General features: G+C 45.0%; 1 protein-coding gene across 2 annotated transcripts in view; it reads right to left on the bottom strand.

The window, feature by feature from the left end:
- LRP3 (LDL receptor related protein 3) overlaps positions 1–19,194 on the bottom strand; it is a 155,091-nt gene that overhangs the window by 48,915 nt on the left and 86,982 nt on the right. For both annotated transcript variants that reach the window (XM_086945139.1, XM_086945140.1), the window contains exons 4-5: positions 14,765–14,973; positions 1,635–2,721 (exon numbers count right to left, since the gene is read on the bottom strand). In XM_086945139.1, the coding sequence (XP_086801265.1) occupies positions 1,635–2,721; positions 14,765–14,973 (1,296 nt within the window). The remainder of the gene's footprint in view (positions 1–1,634; positions 2,722–14,764; positions 14,974–19,194) is intronic.

The following is a 19,194-nucleotide window of genomic DNA, read 5'->3' as shown; positions in this document are numbered from 1 at the left end:
CATGCGGGTGATGGCTACCATTGTTTTTTAGGGTGTAACGAATATTTAAGGCAGCCACTTGAGTACATTGACTGACCTCGTTTTTGAAGAGAATTTGTGGAATTTACATGCATAACAGAGGTTTGTTCAGTTTATAATAAAGATATAGTGACAACACATTTTGTGCATACCATTAATGTGCCTTATATAATTCAATTCTCGTTCATATGCAGATATTGACATACTGCCTACCACCTACAGTTGAAGCATTGGAGGTCTCTGTTAACCCATGAATAAAGGTATTGAGCTCGGAATAGCTAAAATAAAAGTGTCTGACTTACGGGGTCTAGAATTTACCCATATTCTGTATTATCAACTTTAAAAACTTGTTCAAATTTCTACTGTACAGTTGGCACCTTTTTGGACGTAATCGTCTGCATTTTATGGCAATAATTGGAGGTTTTTTTTTGCCCCACACTTGGTATCCATTTACAACTTTAGTGGCTGTACTGTATGGATAAATATGGAGGTCTCTATGCCCCATTTAATATACCCTAAGGTTCTATTGCACCTAACCATAATAATCATTGAATATATGATATACTGCTATGATTGCTGTGTTTGTTGTCCACTTATCACACCGCAGACCAGTAGGTGCTTATATCTATTGCACGAGCATAGAGGATATGTAAAAATATGCTGTATGTAATTTGAATACGTTAGGAGTTATGTAAAAAATGTTTCTCCTATTGTTTTTATTTTCCAGAGATAATATGTTAAAGTGGGAATGAATATACTTTTTCCTGAAGAAGGTGTTGGCTATTAATCAATGTGACCACCGAAACACGTTGATGCCCAGGTGAGGGAGAATTACGTTAAGTCTTTGGAGACAAAAACTCTGACTAAAAATTGGAATATTGTTCAGAGTTGATCCTTCTCTGACTATTGCATTTCCCTCCTCTAATAGGAACTATTTTTCCTTACTGTGACTCCCATTTTTATGTCTCAATATTGTTTTTGTTAAAATTATTTGCATTTTTTAAATGGATTAGTACCTTACTGATGATAGGGTTGGATTATGTTTTTAAATAGGGGTTGAGATGTTTTCAATAATTGTCTGAATAAATTGTATATGGTTATATTTCCTCTTTGTTCATCACATTGGTGTGAATTAAGTCTCTTTGACTGAAGTAATGCCTGGTGCAGATTGAGTGTTTCTGACAAAAATAGTGTTTGGTGTGTTAAATTGCCCAAAGGGGATTTCACTTTTGACATTTGCCTTCTTTGGTACCCTACCCCTTTGGCTGCTGGGTCCCTCTCTCTTTTATTAGAGTCATTGAAATATACAGCCACACCCTCCTGTTGTTGGCATCTAGTAAATAGAGATTACAGATATGTTGCTTCTCTCCAGTGCAAAGTAAGCTGCGTCTTGGGGCAGTACTCTGTTATATGCAGATTGATTACACACATGCCCACTACAGGGCTTCGACCAAGATAGTCCTGGTGGCACACCGTTGAAGTCAGAGCAAGCAGTTAAATATTAAAATGTATTTCCAATGGCATCTAAATACCTGGTGTGATTTAAATATACCAAGCCTAGACAATTTGCAAATAGAAAACATTGCATTCAAATTTACTATGCTTGAACTTCTTACCTGTATTCTCGGGTCCGAAGAGAGTAGAGTTTGAAAGCACATCCTAGAGCGATCACCAACAGCAAGCCGCACACCAGAGTCCCAATAAGTGCAGCAGTGATAACTTTTCTGGGCACTATTACCAGGCAGTCGTGTTCATCGCTTCCGTCCTGGCAGTCCTCCTGCCCGTCACAACGCCAGGTCTCGAAGATGCACAGATTGGTGCCACAGTGAAAGTTCCCTGGCTGGCAGGAGAAGCAGTTCTTTTCATCTGAACCGTCAGGGCAGTTCTTTTGGTTGTTACATCGGTCAAGAACAGAGTAGCATAGACCACTGCTGCCCTCACAGGGATACTCGTTCTTTTGGCAAGCAGGGCAGTTTTCTTCGTCTTTCCCGTTTGGGCAGTGCCACCAACCATCGCAGTGCTGCTTATTGGAAAAGCACTCGTCATCGTCGCCACAAGGATGCTCCCAAGGGAGGCAATAGCCTTTTACCTGATAGGTTGCGTTGAACCCATGGCCAGTACTCTTCGCTCGAGCATGATATGAAACCGTGAGTTGACCCTTTGTGGACTCAATGTTCACGGGATGTCTGTTGTTGTGGTACGACAGCATCTGCACCAGCCTATCACCCCTCTCTCCGATGCCATCATACACTCTTACGTAGTCGCTGTAACCAAGCTGCAAATCAAGCTGCAGAATGACATGGCGGTTATCCTGAGTATCGACATACCAAGTGCAATGAAGATCTGCCCGACTATGGTCAGAGCGGAACAAGTCTGGCGAAGCAAAGGACCCATAGAAATTACCAAGTTTCTTGCCACAAGAAAGATCAGGGCAGTTTTCTTCATCTGAGCCATCGACACAATCCTTTGCTGAGTTACATCTTAATTCATTGGACAAACATTGCGTGGAATGGGCGATGCTACACTGAAATGTTCCAAAGGGGCAGAGGGTAGACGGAGGCTCTGTTGGGGGAATTGTGCAATTCTTTTCATCTGAATTGTCCCCACATTCGTCTGCTGAATTGCATTTCCAGGTACTGGGTATACACTTGCCATTTTTACACAAGAATTCATCCGTTTGGCAAACTGTCAAGCCCGCTTTGCCTAAAGAGCAAAACACAGAGTGAGTATCCTGACATATGCCGGCATTGGACCATTATGTTACAAGTATGTGTAAACAGTAGCATGCACATATTGATCCCTGGGCCATGGTGTGTGTGTGAACATCGAAAAAGTTTGAGTTCCGTTTTTAGTACTTTAGCATGAATTCAGAAGCAGGTAAATAATTGTAGACCACAGCTTTCAGAGTTCCCCTTCAACGCAATTACTGTTGTACGAACATCATTTATTATGATAAATTATACCCAGTATATGTGTAATGAGAAATGGTTACATGCAGTATTTTCATAAAAATAATTGTGAGAAAACATTGCACTACATTGCATATATACAGCTGGAAAGCAATTTCACTATGATTCTAATTTTATTCTCTATTGTTTTCACTGACAACTTTGCTAGCCTAAGGTAGACCAAGAATCCATTATGGGCCTGAATTAGATCTGAGCGGGTCTGCTCCCGCCATCACTTTTTCAACAGTTTCACCACCCACCTACATGGTGGTCCACCCTCTCTAGTTAGATATAAGCGGTTGGCGAAAGACCGCCTGTGTGCTGCTGACTCTGCAAAGGACTGTTCACCCACATCAACACCGTCATAGGCAGAGGCGGCTGTCGGTGGGAGTCCAGCCAAGATTACTGCCAGGCCAATCACAATGTGCCTTTCCATTGAGGAACCTGTGGCAGGGATACATCCTACTTTGAATTGGTGTAATCAAAGGAAATGAGGTACAAGCGTACCTTTTTTTTCTGTTTCCACCTTCAAACCCATTGTCCAGGTCCTCTCTTTGCGGCTACTATGTAACCATGACACTGATCAACTCCATAGTCGCCGGGATCTGAGGTAAGCTTCTTTTACACGAGTTTTACTATGAATAGTGTGTTGACAAATGCTTTAGTCTAGTGTATTTTTACATTGCTCTTGCATGCATTTTCTTTTTATGTGTAATGCATTAGTGTACATTTCACAACTTATCAAGGTAAAATAATACACTGTTGTTGACACTTTAAAAGAAAATTATGTTATTGTGTTGGTTTTGGTTGCTTATGGTGTCTGTGGGTGTGCATTCAACACAGTGTGTGTGTGGTTTGTGTGCTATGGAATATGTATGAAAAGGGGCATAACATTACCTACATATATTTTAGAAGCAAACAACATATATGTGTACTGATACATAAATCAGTACTACTTACCAGTCTCCAGTCCACCAGGGACTCACTCCACCAGCAAACCCTGCTAGGAGGACACCAGCACAACAGGGACATCTAAAAAGGCTTGGCACAAACCCGCAGACCTGACGGAATAAAGTTAGTCAGCAGAGGAGATCGCCACCTCGATGACAGTGGGCTGCTTATGTGACAACAGTCTGTCGATGCGGACGGCTGTTCAGCCAGCATACATCTAAATTCAGCGGGTGGCATACCATTAGCTTGGTGGAGCACTTAGATACTCTGCAGCGGAGAGACAACGGGAGTCCCGCCAAGATCTAAATCCGGCCCTCTGTCTTGTATACTACATTGCACATTTCAGCAATCACCACCTCCTTTTAGAAACTCTGCCAAAGAAAGGAGGGGTTGTCACAAGAATAGAGTCAGTATTTGTGGATTAGAATACCATCTTCCTTCCAAGGAAGTTCAAGTTGCTAGCTTGGAGGAAAAGTTAAGGTCACCTGCATATTAGATAAGTTTCTTCTGCAACCAATTACTTTTTGTCAAATTGCCTTCTCACATTGACTTGTTTTAGTGCACTACTCCAACTGATCATTTTTCTAGCCTGAGGGCCTGTAAGTTGAAATGACAATTGTCTTTGAAACTTTTGCTTTGCGGCTTGCTATTTTGCATTAAATGCTGGTTGGATTTGGGCTTCCCTACTTGGTGTTTACCTTTTCACATTGCGTACCAGAATACCCCTTTATGAGGGGGTTTTCCTCAATGTTGACCCACACTGGGTGGGAGCAGGGTCAATTAGATACTCTAAGCAGGTGTTGGGGAATTTAGAAGGGTAAAGCATGCAGACGCCAAATGACTTTAACACTAACAGTTACAGGTGTTTTGTCTTTCAGCTTTACCTAATCTAGAATGGGGAAGAGCAATCGAGCACCTCAAAAGCCACGTTACAAGTTTTGAGTCATGCCATACCTGTGCTGGACAGGGGAAATGCTTGTTTTCTGACTGTATTGGATCTCTGTAGCTTTTAGCAAAGAACATTAACTATCAATCGATCAATCTATCTATTTATCTTGTCCAAGTGCATCAGGACTAATATTAAGAGCAGTAGGTATATCCCACAGCGAACTTAAATTGTGAAACTCATCTTGTTCATATCCTGTTGCTCCTACTCATGACAAAGAGTGCTCAGTGCACCAAACCCGTTCACCATCTACTTTAAGCCAAAGATCCAAAGATCCAAAGATCAGGGCTTGATCCATCACTGTTTTTTAGCTTTGGACTGGGTAAGAGTGGTCTGCTTAATTCAGACACTCTGTTCATCACCACCCCCTTTTCTGAATCGTTTTTGGCCACTATAGGTGTGGCAGGGTATACTCAGACATGAGTCCCTTTCTCACTGCACCATCAGGATTCAAGCAAGCCGGGGCGAAGACGGCTGAAATGCCAGAAACCGGTCCCTGGTAGCTTGTCTCCTTTCTGGTGAAGAATTGGCTTGGTAGTTTAGTCTGCCCTGTTCCCATGATGCACTGGGCCAGGGACAGACTGATTTGCATATAGCCAGGTTCTGAGCTGGGATGGTGCAGTGAGATAAATAACGGTGATGGATCAAGCCCTGATCTTTGGACTGGGTAAGAGTGGTCTGCTTAATTCAGACACTCTGTTCATCACCACCCCCTTTTCTGAATCGTTTTTGGCCACTATTGGTGTGGCAGGGTATACTCAGACATGAGTCCCTTTCTCACTGCACCATCAGGATTCAAGCAAGCCGGGCAGAAGATGGCTGAAATGCCAGAAACCGGTCTCCGGTAGCTTGTCTCCTTTCTTGGGAAGAATTGGCTTGGTAGTTTAGTCTGCCCTGTTCCCATGATGCACTGGGCCAGGGACAGACTGATTTGCATATAGCCAGGTTCTGAGCTGGGATGGTGCAGTGAGATAAATAACTGATGGATCAAGCCCTGATGTTTGGACTGGGTAAGAGAGGTCTGCTTAATTCAGACACTCTGTTCATCACCACTCCCTTTTCTGAATCGTTTTTGGCCACTATAGGTGTGGCAGGGTATACTTAGACATGAGTCCCTTTCTCACTGCACCATCAGGATTCAAGCAAGCCGGGCCGAAGACGGCTGAAATGCCAGAAACCGGTCCCCGGTAGCTGGTCTCCTTTCTGGTGAAGAATTGGCTTGGTAGTTTAGTCTGCCCTGTTCCCATGATGCATCGGGCCAGGGACAGACTGATTTGCATATAGCCAGGTTCTGAGCTGGGATGGTGCAGTGAGATAAATAACTGATGGATCAAGCCCTGATCTCTGGACTGGGTAAGAGTGGTCTGCTTAATTCAGACACTCTGTTCATCACCACCCCCTTTTCTGAATCGCTCTTGATAGAATGAGCATTTGGATCTGTGTAGGGTCAGGCTGCTGTCCGCAAGGCGTTGCAGGGTAGCTCTCAGGTGAGCATGGTGCTCCTCCAGGGTATCGGAGTATACTAGGATATTGTCTCTGAGGTTGATGACGCCGCTCAGTCCCGATAGCACCTCCCGGATGGCGTTTTGAAAAACCTCAGCGGCTGAGGATACCCCAAAGCCGAGTCTTCGGTAGCGGCGTAGCCCCACGTGCGTCGAGAAAAGTGGTTATGTATCTGCTTTCCGGCTCCAACTCCAGTTGATGGTAACCCGCATTCAGCTCGAGCTTGGAGAACCACTTTGCCCCACTTTTGTCCACCACTATGTCGTCCCTGGTTGGGGTGATGTGCCGCTCTCGCTTCCCCGCGTGTTTGGCAACCTCATGTCGACGCACAGTCAAATCGCTCCTGGTTGCTAGGGCTTGGGGGCTACCACCAAGGGGGATACCCAGGGTGTGGGTCCGGACACCTTCTCTATCACCCCCAAGTCCTCGAGTTTCCCGAGTTCTTCCTCCACCTGCGGCCTGAGATTGAAGGACACGAGCCGATGCCGGAGGGCCATAGGCCGTATTGGTTTGTCGATGTGCAGTCGGAACTTCTTCCCTTTGAGTTTTCCTAATCCCTGGAAGAGCTCTGGAAACCTTTCAAGCAGGGCCTCCGCGTGGGACTCGTGGACTTGGTTGGCAAAGAATACAAGCTCTAGATCTTCTGCCGTGTGGCAACTGAGCAAAGTTCCCTTCTTGCCTTCAGTCACATGGAACTTGGCCTTCGTGGAAAGTTTCCCGCTCACAATGGTGGTTTGGATGACCCCTCGCAGTGGCAGGGGATCGGTGCCTCGGTAGGTGTAGATCCTCGCGCTCGACAGCTCGAGTGCCGGCTTGGGCGGGAGTTTCTCATACTGTTCTGAGTCCATTACGTTTACAGACGCGCCTGTGTCTATTAGCGCCTGAACTTTGCTGCCATCAATGGTGACCGAACACATTGGTGGGGACGTCTCTTGGTGCCGGCCCGGTTGACATACGAGATGACAAACACCTCCTCGTCATCGTCATCTTCATACATGGGACGTTTGCCTTGCGCTTGGTCGTCCGGTGGTGCTTGTTCTTCCAGCGATAGTTGACGGACACGCTGTGTCATGCTTCTGGCCCTGGGCCTGGCTCGAAAACGTCCTCCTCAGCACACCTTGGCGTAATGGTTTGGCCGCCCACAGCGGGAGCATATCTTTCCTCTGGCTCCGCACGTGGCGTCTGCAGGGTGGTCTTCTCCGCAGTATCCGCATTGGTTCTTTGGCGTGAATTTTGGTGCTTGACGTGTTTGTGCGGGCCTTCTTTGGATGGCGTCCACCTCTTCCTCTTTGATCGGTGGGAGCCGGGTAGTCGACGGAGTGGCCACAGGGGAATGTAGGGCGGCTTCCATCACCTCCGCCCTGGCATCGGACAGTTCGTGGGGCCGAGCTAGGACCAGGATCTCGTCGAAGGAAATGCCCGGCTGGCTTAGTATCAGCTTTCTCAGTAACTTGGACCGACATCCTACGATGATTTGGTCTCGGATCTCCTCTCTCGGTTCTCTGAATGGGCATGTGCTAGCTAGCCGGCGGAGCCTTGCATAGAACATGTCTATGGACTCGGATTCAGTCTGCCAGGCCCTCTTAAACTTGAACTTTTGAAAGTAATTGTTGAGTTGCGGGTCGAAATGGGCGTTTAGCGCATTGACCGCCGCATCATAGTCGTCATCTTCCCCAGTGTTTAGGAGTGTTTCAAACAGATCGTAAATTTCCTCTCCCTCATAGTAGATGAGGAGTGACCTCTTGACTGTCCCGTCAGTTTCACGTGTCCCTTTGAAGTAGTGATTGAGTCACCCCACCCATGCCTTCCATCTGGGGGCCGCAGTAGCCGGGTCGGCGGATTCGCTAAACGGGGGCAGGGGTGCGACTGCAGTGTGTGCTATAGTCGGTGGCAGGGGCCTCGGCGCAGGCCCTGGGTTCCCTTCTGCTCCTTGCTGGCGCTGCTGCTGTGGCTGCTGGCACTTGGACACTCATGGCGGTGTCGTGACGCAGTAGGGCGTAGCTCCCTCGTGTTCAGCATCAGTGGTGGCGCTTTACTTTGCTTGGTGCTGGGGTGGACGTGTGCGGTCACGCCATGCGCCGCTGGCTTCCTGTGGGGTGCGACACTTGTGCTCGCTGGCTCAAACCGGCCTCACCACGTGTAGGACACCGTGTGCAGGCGGGTGGGCTTGCTCGAGCCCTCGCACCACTTATGTCTCTGTGCCTCCAGATTAACACGTTGCACCTTCACTTCTTCTCCCTTTTTTTTTCCTCTGCTTCCCCCCTCTTCTGTGCAGATTCAAAGGGTTTGGTGCTGCCAATGCTTGATGCGAGCACTTACTCGCGCTGTGCAGGGTCTCGCTTGGCCTCTGGTGCTGAAGACGGGCGTTTGCGCACTGCCACTGACACCGAGCGTGTCTTATTGGCGCTTCCGCCTCGCACGCATTGGGGAGTGGGGGGGGGCAGCCCAGGGCCTCTGCTTCAGGCTGCACCGGCGTCTTCGGCCGCTCGTGTCAGAGCGGGCTGTTCTGGGCTGGTGGGGCCTCTGGAGGTGCCCAGAATACAGGTAGACCGCAGCGGGGTTCAGCGGCGCGGGCTTGGGCAGGTATGCGCTGTTCACTCACCCAGGCGACGCAGCAGAACCAGGGGGCCCGCCAGCCGAAGGCGTTCCTTCCAGCAGGAGACGCGTGGGCAGGCCCGCACCGGTTGCCAGACAGCAGCAGGCTGGATCGGGCACGCTGGGACCCTCGTGGCTTCTCTTAACCCACGGCTCCAGCGGGGCAGGACAGATGCAGGTGGGCTCCGCGTGCCTCGGAGCTTGCAGGCACACGTGGGCGTATGCGTACCGGTCTTGTCACCAATGTAGAGGGCTGCTCGGCTACGAGCAGGTCCAAGGTTTAGCAAGTAATTACGACACCACACTTGTCATACTGGGTGTAGGTGGGAAGACCCCGAGCGGTCTCCCGCAGGTTTATTTATCCCCTCGGTGCGAGACCGCCCCGAGGGGTCTTGGGATGCATGTGATGTTTGATACAAAGTAGAGGAGCGCCCGGGTGGCACTCTACACTGATGACTATTGCTGAAGGTAAAAAAAAACGTTAAATTTTCTTCCATACTTTGTTGCAACAGTTTGCCCTGGATTGCATTAACCCCAACGCTGTACACAGTGAAGACCCTACTGCATTTACTCTTCATTCTCAACTCTGTCTTACCCGCACTTTAAAGCAAATCCTAACTGTCTTCTTGAAAGTCCACTGTCCCCAAAAATATAAAGCCATTCATATCTTCTCATTTGTAGAATGACGACCGACTGCCGAGGCTCTCCTACATTGAAGAGATAATGCTCTTCCGGTCGGCTTACTTCAATCTGATCTTAATTCATCATAAGCTACATGTGAGCTCAGGGAAGTGCGAACACATTACTTGAATCCTTGGCTCTCGTTTTTAAAGCCGGTTACAGTTTCTACAATTTGCTTTATCGTGGCTATCTGCTCTTTCCAGCACAAACTCTGCCTGGTGGCTCTTTTTTCTTTGGCCAGCTTAACCATGGGCCTGAAAGGTTTTCTGCAGAGGCAATCAAGTCCTTAATAAATGAATCCGACTTTCAGTTCAATACTTTCGCGTAGAAAAGCAAAACATTTTTTAATGTTTGCATTCCCATTCATAACCTGGCCCCTGCCGTCTAATGCGTACGGATAATGTGTGTCAAACATAAAACTCACAAGGTAAATTCCAAGTTAAACATCCGTGACCATGTGCTCTCCACCCATAATCTGGTCCAGAAAAATATCTTGTGCGAGCTGGAAGGCATGTTCCAATTTCTAGTTTCACCTAGAGCTCTGATAAAGCGGACGAATAGCCCCCCACAAGATACTGGGGCAGTCTTTGTGATCCAAGAAATCACAGTTGCTGCTGATCACAATATAATGTCCCAAAGACCTGGACTAAAACGTGCCCGGATTTCCCTTTGACCACATCCCCATGCAAATGAGGGCATACCTTCTTCACTTTGTGCGCCAGTGAACTTGCATCAAATTGAGCTGGTGGTATCCAGTGCTCAGCACCGGCACTTAAATGGTTTCCGGTGCTCGAAACCAGCACTTAATTGTCAACACCACACTTATGACCACATGGTGGCGGTGCTCATCTAATTTAGAGATGAGCAGAACAGTTCGGTATGAATACAATATACATAAAATATAACTAATACCAGCCTCCGCAGCCATTCTTTTAGATTTGGAGACCTGAAATAACCTGAACTGTCGCACTTGCAGGAGAAAGATGGTTAGTAGTTGTTTTGGCAGTGTTGACAGGGACGATGGATGATGCAAGCTGCTGTGGCCTCCTGGTCAGGGCCCTTGCACTTATTATTTCACAAATTAAGCATGAAACAGAAAGGGCTGCACACTGTCACAGGGAGGCTGACACCAGTGCTTGTTCTAATTCAGAGTGTTAATGCACGTGCAATAGAGAGCACTGTTTAAATGGAATAAGGTGTAAGGTACCGACATTTTTGGACACACCCAATCAGGATGTGCATCGGTTCAAAAATTCACTACATTTTTTTGTTATTTAATTCAGTGCAGAAGTCTGCCTCAGAGGCCTTCTCTTAGTCTGCTTCATAGAGACTACTGCACATCAGACAATGCTGTTGCTACTTTACATTTTTCTTCCCTACTCAGCAAATGTATAATGTATTTCTTGAAATGATTTTAGCAGGCAATTCTTTGGAATTTTTAATTTATTTTTCTTATATACCAGTTTTAATATATGTTCTATTTTACATAAATCAGCGCACCACCTGTTCTTGGCTGGAATATAATGAACAAAGCAATAAACTGGAAATTTCAGAAAAAAGGTTTTATGAAAATAATAAAGCGTTGGAGCCTGTGTCCCTCAGAACCTGGGCATTAATAAAAAAAAAAAGGTCTATAAGTGGGTCTGTCGGGGAGAACAATTTCTTAGTACATACATACAGAAAATTACAAAAATTAGTCTCTAGGGGTGAAGTCCAATATATTCTTTTATAGACTTGAAGTGGAACACACATAAACACAGCTATTCATTGTTTCAAAACAGAATATTTAGTAATTTGTATAAAGCTGTCACTTATTACTATCAACACATGAATAACATATAAATAGAGGTGATTGAGGTGAGCACACAGAACCACATTTCCTTCAGAAAGGAACTTAAAACCTGGCTATTCGATAAATAATGCACCCCCTCCCACAAGCGCCTTGAGACCCTCTGGGTGAGTAGTGCGTTATACAAATTCCTGAACTTGAACTACATAAAGTGTACAAGGCATACAAATATATATACAAAAGTGGAAATCAATAAAGATCTGTCCTATAATGCCTTTTCACAAATTTTCAACAACTTCTTTTATAGTCCATATTTTTCTTGGGCAGTGCTGCGCGCTGAGAAGGCTGAACATTTATTGTGCTTTTCAGAAGGAAGATCCTACCTGAGAGTGGCCAAGTATATCTGCATAGACTCTGCTTTTCACAAGGAAGACCCTACCAGAGAGTGGCTAATCATATTCGCCTTGTCGCTGATACTTCAGACAAGATTCCACCCTGGAAGGTGGACTATTGCTTTGACTATTGGTGTGGTAAGCCTTATACCACCGCCCTTGCGGTTTATACCTTTAACCGCATCGCTGCGGCGGTTATTTTTCCGCTGTGCGGCTTTTTTCGAAAAGCCGCGTTAGATGACGAGCTCAGCTCGTCATCCGCACACGACCACCGTGGGTGATGACGAGCTGAGCTCGTCCTCAGCAGCGAAGGGGTTAATGAAACAACCATCACAGGATTCAATGTTGGGAGACCTGATGTATGTTTTTTGGACACAGGCCATCCACCACTAATGCATTCTTGATGTGTGTGAACACATATCATTCCTTGGCCTTGGCTGTCCTCCGCTGTTTTCAGTCCTGAGGAAGACCCGCTTTGATGCACTTTCATTCATGTATACATCAGGGTCGAAACGTCGAAGGTTCCTTCAGTTTATGTCCAGCAGGTTTCACGGGCCAAAGAAAAATATGGACTATAAAGGGGTTGTTGAAAATATGTCAAAAAGCGTTATAGGACAGATCTTTATTGATTTCCACTTTTGTATATATATTTGTATGTCTTGTAAACTTTACGTATAATATCACAGTGTCACGCATATCACTGTGCTCACCTCAATCACCTCTATTTATGTGTTATTCATGTGTTGATAGTAATAAGTGACAGCCATATACGAATGACTAAATATTATGTTTTGAAACTATTAGCTCTGTTTATGTGTGTTCGACTCGAAGTCTTTAAAAGAATGTATTAGACTCTGACCCTACAGACCTATTTCTATCAATTTTCTGTACGTACTAAGCAATTGTTCTCTCCGACAGAACCACTTGAAGACCTTTTTTTTAAGTAATAAACGCTGTGTTTTAAAAGAATTAAAAAGATGTTGGGACAGAAAAGACTGACTTCTGGAGAACGGAGACTATACAGCCAGACATGATCATAAGTGAGAAAAACATGTAAAAAGGGGAAGCAGTATGCAAACGAACAAACAGGTGAGCAAGTAAAAAGTGAAAAGACTAAGGTGAACCTATCACAGGGGTGGAGCTCAAGAGTGGAGGCTCAAACTAACATGAAAGACCAACAGAACAAAAGTAAGGTGCAAAGTAAGAGCATAATGCATCAGCAGAAATTCTAAACAAATGGTTAGACAAACAATGAGAAACAGGAAAATGCATCGTTGTGCCAAGGGCTACTTATTTATATGTATAAGAAAAAATATTTAGGAGGACCAAGAAAAAACAGATGTCCTTGGGTAGAGCACCATGTGCAAAAAGCATACAAAAAAAGCAGGAAAAAAATCTTGTTCAACTAACAGCAAAAATGGTCACAGGTAGAACAGCACCAAAAGAAATGGGAAAAGAGCGCTATCTAAAAGTGGATCACAAGCGAAGGCAAATCCAGGAGCAAGCCAGAGGCAACATCGAAGTTAACAGATAAATAAATAAGACAGAAAAACAACAAGAAAGGAACACAAAAAGTTTTGGGACGAGAGCAACGAAAAAGCAAACGAGATTGAGCTATGGAAACAAAGAAGAAATGAAAGAGCTTGACTTGCACTTATGGCTTCTGTTTTTCAGGATTGCCAGACTGCTTCTGTGGGATCATTAGCGAGGTTTCTTCTTTTAGAAGTAATGCACAGTAGATGAGTGTATGAAAGCACTGACAGAGAAAACAATTTAAGTTGCATTTGCTCTATTGGAAAAGTTTGAGAAAGAGGATTGCGATTTTGGAAAAAAAACTAACACACTAATAAAAAATCATGACAAAATAAAGAAAGGTAAGCAGAGTAGCAATTCAGGAAAAAATAACTTGCAATAGACGAGTAATAGATTACGAAAAGGGTGAGGAACAAAATGAAGAAAAGATATGGAAAACACAGATACCCCAGGACGCACATTTTCAAAGATCATTAATAATAATGAGAATGCGCCCCCCCCCCCCCCGCCCCCCATTATTATGACTGTGCAGCCCACACATATGTATGTTCCTTCCGTAGTCGCTGACTGTGCCTTCCATCTGCTCCTTCTTATATTTTTTATAGCTCTGATGGTGCCAGGATTCTTGTTTGGTGGATTTTGTTTGGAATAGAGAGGGAGCGGGCTGAATAAAGGGGCAGGTGTTGTACAAGGTATTTTGCTAACCAGAGGCAGGTTTGCGAGGTAATTTTGCTCCCTAACTTTGTTATGTGGAATTGGTGAAAATGGCACTAAATGTCAGAGTAAAATTCATTTTTGCGTCCATTATAGAAGTAAGGGTGCATTCTGTGTTAACACAATTGTGCAAAGAAAACAGAAGTGGAGCGAAAAACAGCTGCATACATTTGGGTTGTTCGCATTTTCCACACACTATCATTTTGCTTGAACAAGGAATAATTACGCAACATGGCATTACAGTATAATTTTAGAAATTCCTCTTAACAATCATAACTCAAAATGATGCAGTCAATTTAAACTGTGCTCTGTCATAGCTTCAAGAAAGGCAGCATGAAGGTCTGCAGAAGTATCATGGCAAGACAACTCCACTTATAGGTCTACACTTCTTGAAGTGCTGTATGATGTAATGGAAGACATCCTAAGGGCATGATTTAGAGGTTGGTGAATGGGATAAACAGTCACAAACATGCTGTATTGCACTTGTAATATGGTGGACAGAATATCAATCACCTTTATGATCAACTAGGCCATCTGCCAAACGCTACAGTTTTTCAAAATGCGACAGAGTTATAAACAACATTTAGCCTATCTATAGTAAGCCCTAGTATGCTTGGCAATTCAGGCAATAACAACGTCATATACTGTCACATTTTTCACTACAAAATGAAGGCAACATGATTTTATTAAGTACCTCGTATATATGATAAGCGAAATCCCTGAGATTGGCCTGAACTTAATGCATCTGAATGAAAGAAAATCCAGGTGTGATCCCTCGCGGAGATGAAGGCAGGCGGGATGGATGGACCACACACTTTGTACTCTTCTCTCCTGGAGGATGGGCCAATCATAAGCCAGTCCACATCACACCTGCGTGAGTCTTCCACATCAAAATTCTTAAAACTATCAATGAAAAACACAAACAAGCAGCAAAATTAAATAATCTTAAAAAGACACTTTTAAAGCATTAAATGCAAAAAGCAGAGACATTTCGCAGAGCATAAAATAAACGAGAAAAGATCTTCAGAAAATCGCTTTTACAATCAGAAACGTGGACCTTTGGGCCGAGGAAAATGTGTTTCTTTGTGTATAATTTGCTATACTGGGTGTTCTTCTCAATTGGGGATAAAGGGTCCTGGTGCAAAAAGCGATTTTCTCATGAAAGGGGACTTGTAGATGCAAGAATAGTCAACATTTAAAGGCTCGGAGATGGAGGGCAATGGTGTGATCTGGGTGACGGATTGTTTTTTTTAGATGCTTTAAGACAAACATACACACAGATGGGAAAAGACTTCAAAAGAAAAGAGTGATGTAATTCTACTACTTTTCTGGTGCAGGACACAGGACTTAAGCTTTGCACTCTTGGACTCATAGTCCTCTTAAGTCCCCCTCATCCCTAACGATGGAGATGCAGCATTTACTTTAACATCAAGTATTCTCTATTCAGGATGGCTCCAAAGATGACAGGTCTTTATTGGGGTTCGGCTACTGGAATTAATCCTCTCGACATTATACAGGCCCCCTGCATTTGGTGGGGAAGGCAGTATTCATTTTTTGAAAGGTAATGACAGCTGGTTAATATTTTTCTTGATAACCTAAGAACTCCATCGATGGGAAACTATGGCATAACTTTTTAAAAGGACAACATGAGAGCACATCTCTTGTAGGTCTTTACTCGATCAAGGCACTTTGTAACAAGAAGGACCAAAAGTAAGCATGGTGGTAACTCCTCCTCTGTTATGACTATCATACAGTGGCAGCACCTCCATTTGAGCAGAGGAACGTCGCCCCACAAGCCCCAGAGCTGAAACATAAACGGTAATAACTTTTTTTATTACTGTTTTATTTTTCAGCGCCGGGCCAGACATGAGCGTTTTAAAGTTCTCTAACATGGCGGACTTCGTCAGCTGGGTTTGAGAAAGCGCAGACCTGCAGTGCTCTCAGGAGCACTGGGAGAGCCTGCTCGATCCAATCCTGGCACTGCTTACATGCTGTGAAAGCAGCACCAGGATTGGGTAGAGTAGTTTCCTGCATCAGGAGCTTCCTAGAAGGAACTCGAGGAAGGAGGATGTCGTGCTGCGGCGGTAAGTGATTTTTAAAAAACTTTATAAAAAATGTTGCGCCTTCAACTCCCTCCTCCCCGCCCCACCTGACCTCACCACCCTTAGTACAAGCCAGCTGCAACTGCTATTATATGCAAGCCGGCAGGCAAAGCATTGTACAAGATGGACTAGCTAAAACATGTTCCCGTCTAACTGCTTCAGAGAAAACAACTCTTAAAAAGAAAACAGAATAGACTTACCACTTGTTTGCCCAAAATACATGGAAATTCAATACCATTATTAAATGAGAACTGGGGTTAAAAGTCGAGCAGGGAATGAAGTTTAATCCCTTCTGGAAACATACAAGCCAGGGTACGACTTTAACTTAGCACCCTAAAGCAAGGTGTACATTAATATTAAAATGTTGGTGGAATATTTCCACTATATGTATGGAAGTGCTCCCCTGCTGCAAATCCAACAGTTTTAACCAGCATTTTGCTGGTGGTTTGCACAATGTAAAGCCTCCTAATGCACTAGTAGTTAGTAACCTGTATATATATGTAATTAAGCTATGGTCAGTTTTGTTGCGATGGCATTTTTCAATTTGCTGAAAGCAAATTTGTCAAGTCCATGAATTCGGTAGAGAATCCCAGCTTGTTCCAGTGTACATAAATGGGACAAAGTGAGCCATAGTTCTCATAGATTCTTGGCCATGCTAGATCCAACAACAATCAGAAAAAACAGGGGTGGCTGGGCCCAATGGGAAGGAGGGTAGGCAGGGCCACACTATTAGTATTAAACTAATAAATTGTGGTTTACTTGTACCTAAACTTGTGTGTACTTTAACTAAGCTGTGAGGCATAGGCAATTCTTTCTAATTCAGATCCAACAACAAAGCTTTCCCTCAAAGTAATTTGCACAACACTGCTAGTTTTTGGCGACTCTCGGAACCTGTTTCGAAGGCCAGAAGGCAAGCTGGGATTACTGGGTCTCAGCCATGGCGGATAGGGCTATTAATCACTGGTGTTCTGGGGTCCTTCCAACTGTAGAGTTGCAAAGTGAGCCACGAACACCCCAAATCAGGGTCGGACTGGGAACCAAAACCGACCCTGGCAAAGTGCTTGGCCGGCCCCCCCTCCCCACTCGGGGGTGGGGGGGGGGGAGATGTTGAGGGGTTGGAGGTGCCGCCGAGCGCTTTGCTAGGGCCGGTTTTAGTAAAATCAGCCCTGTAACAAAATCGGCCCCCAGAGGCTCAAAAAGGGCCCCCACCCTTGCAGTGCACCGGGGGATTGCTCGGTGCCCGCTATGGCCAATCCGGGCCTGCCCCAAATGCACTTGACTTTCTGGGTAACGAGGGCGAGCAGTCCAAGGCATCGAAGGGAGGTATTGAGAGTTGGAGATTTTTTTTTAAAGAACAAAGTCCTTTCATCCCATCAAAAGGTAATATGATACATAGATACAAAGTTACACTTCTGGGATGCACACCTCAATGTTCACCACACACAGAAATAGAAAGTCTTGAATTAAGCTAATGTGCAAACTATGGAAACTGTGGAGCAGCTTTCTTGACATCCATGAACTGTAGGTCAGTTCCTAGGATTTCGCTAGGCAGCTTTAGTATGCGGGCTGAAGTTATCTCTCAAAGTCCCACAAAAATATCTGCTTAGTAAAATTCATGATCAGCAACCTCAAATCCTCATGTTTCAGCTGATGAAGAATGCACCAGCTCTGCAAAGGTCCTCAGGACACTTGGCTCCAGCCCCTGCAGTGGAATAATATTTCTTTTTTATTCAGGCACAAGGGTGAGGTCCTTGGGCACAGCAGAGGTCCTCCAGTACACCTCTGTAGCAGTCACAGAAGTGGGCGACTGGGTGAATAGTCATTAACAAGCTTGGTCTTTAGTTGGGCAGGGAGGTCAGGAGACTCTTTGGTATATGCAGGTCGGCTTCAGATCTACTCTCTGGGAAAACGGCTTCTTTCGGGCTACTTCTCTACCAGACTTAGTGGCTTGGCTTTTGCTCCTCTACAGACAGATTCTACAGGTCAAGGAGCTCCACTTCCGCCCCCTCAGCAGACAGACAGGCTCTCAGGTTCTCGGAGCACCCATAGCTTATCAAGCCAGATGTGTAACTTTCCAGTGATGCTCACTCGCCTCTGGAAGGCTGGCTATCAGCTTTCCCAGCCCTGGATCAAAACAGCTTGAGTAAGAGTGTAGTAGTCCCATCTTTGGTAAGTGAAGTAGCTTGACATTGGAACCAAAGTAGGAAACACAGTGTCCCAATTTTATATATAGCTTTCAGATAGAGGGTCTGGATCCACGGTCTATAGTTCAGGAACCAGTTTGGAGTGATTCTTTTCATAACTTCATCTTCTTTCTGCTGTGCAAACAATTATTTGTTTAAGGGGATGGCTCTCAGACCAGGTAGTGATGATGCGGTCTCCAAGCAGGAGTGCATGTAACAAACACCATGATTGTCACCTGCCTGTCATTGGCCTTCCTGAATGGACCAGTCAAGGACAGATCAAAGGTCCAAAGCCAGCATAGAAACTTCTCTCTTTTTAAAAACTGAATCTGCTGACTCACACTCATTCCTCTACCATCACACAAACGGCAGAGATCAGGATGGACTAATCAGAAATTCTCTGCTAAATAGGTCATGTAGAATTTGTAAGGGCAGACCTACCTTCTTGGCTCCACACTTCAGAGTCTGTGGCTACACGCACTTGCTCAGAAATGCTCACAAAGCACTTCCACAGTCTGGGAAGGCTGTATCAACATCATCTTGCACCATGACATAACCAGAACAATTCCAAATTTGATCCCACTGGCTATACCATACATACACTCACAACCAATATCAGGCTCGTCCACGGGACTCACACATAAGTGTAGGTTGTGAACATGGCATATGAGCAAAACTTTACATGAGCCAATAGGCATTGCACATTCAGAAACAGTATGCTGCCACCATCACTCGTACACTTCCAAGACACAAAGATGATAGTTTTGAGTCACTCAAGGGGTACGTCTTTGACACTTCCAACTTAATCTCAGAGTCATGCTCTGACTCTCAGGACCATT

Source organism: Lissotriton vulgaris, chromosome 12 (genome assembly GCF_964263255.1).
Source record: "Lissotriton vulgaris chromosome 12, aLisVul1.2, whole genome shotgun sequence".
Taxonomy (NCBI): Eukaryota; Metazoa; Chordata; class Amphibia; order Caudata; family Salamandridae; genus Lissotriton; species Lissotriton vulgaris.
This window is presented reverse-complemented; position numbering and strand designations above follow the sequence as displayed.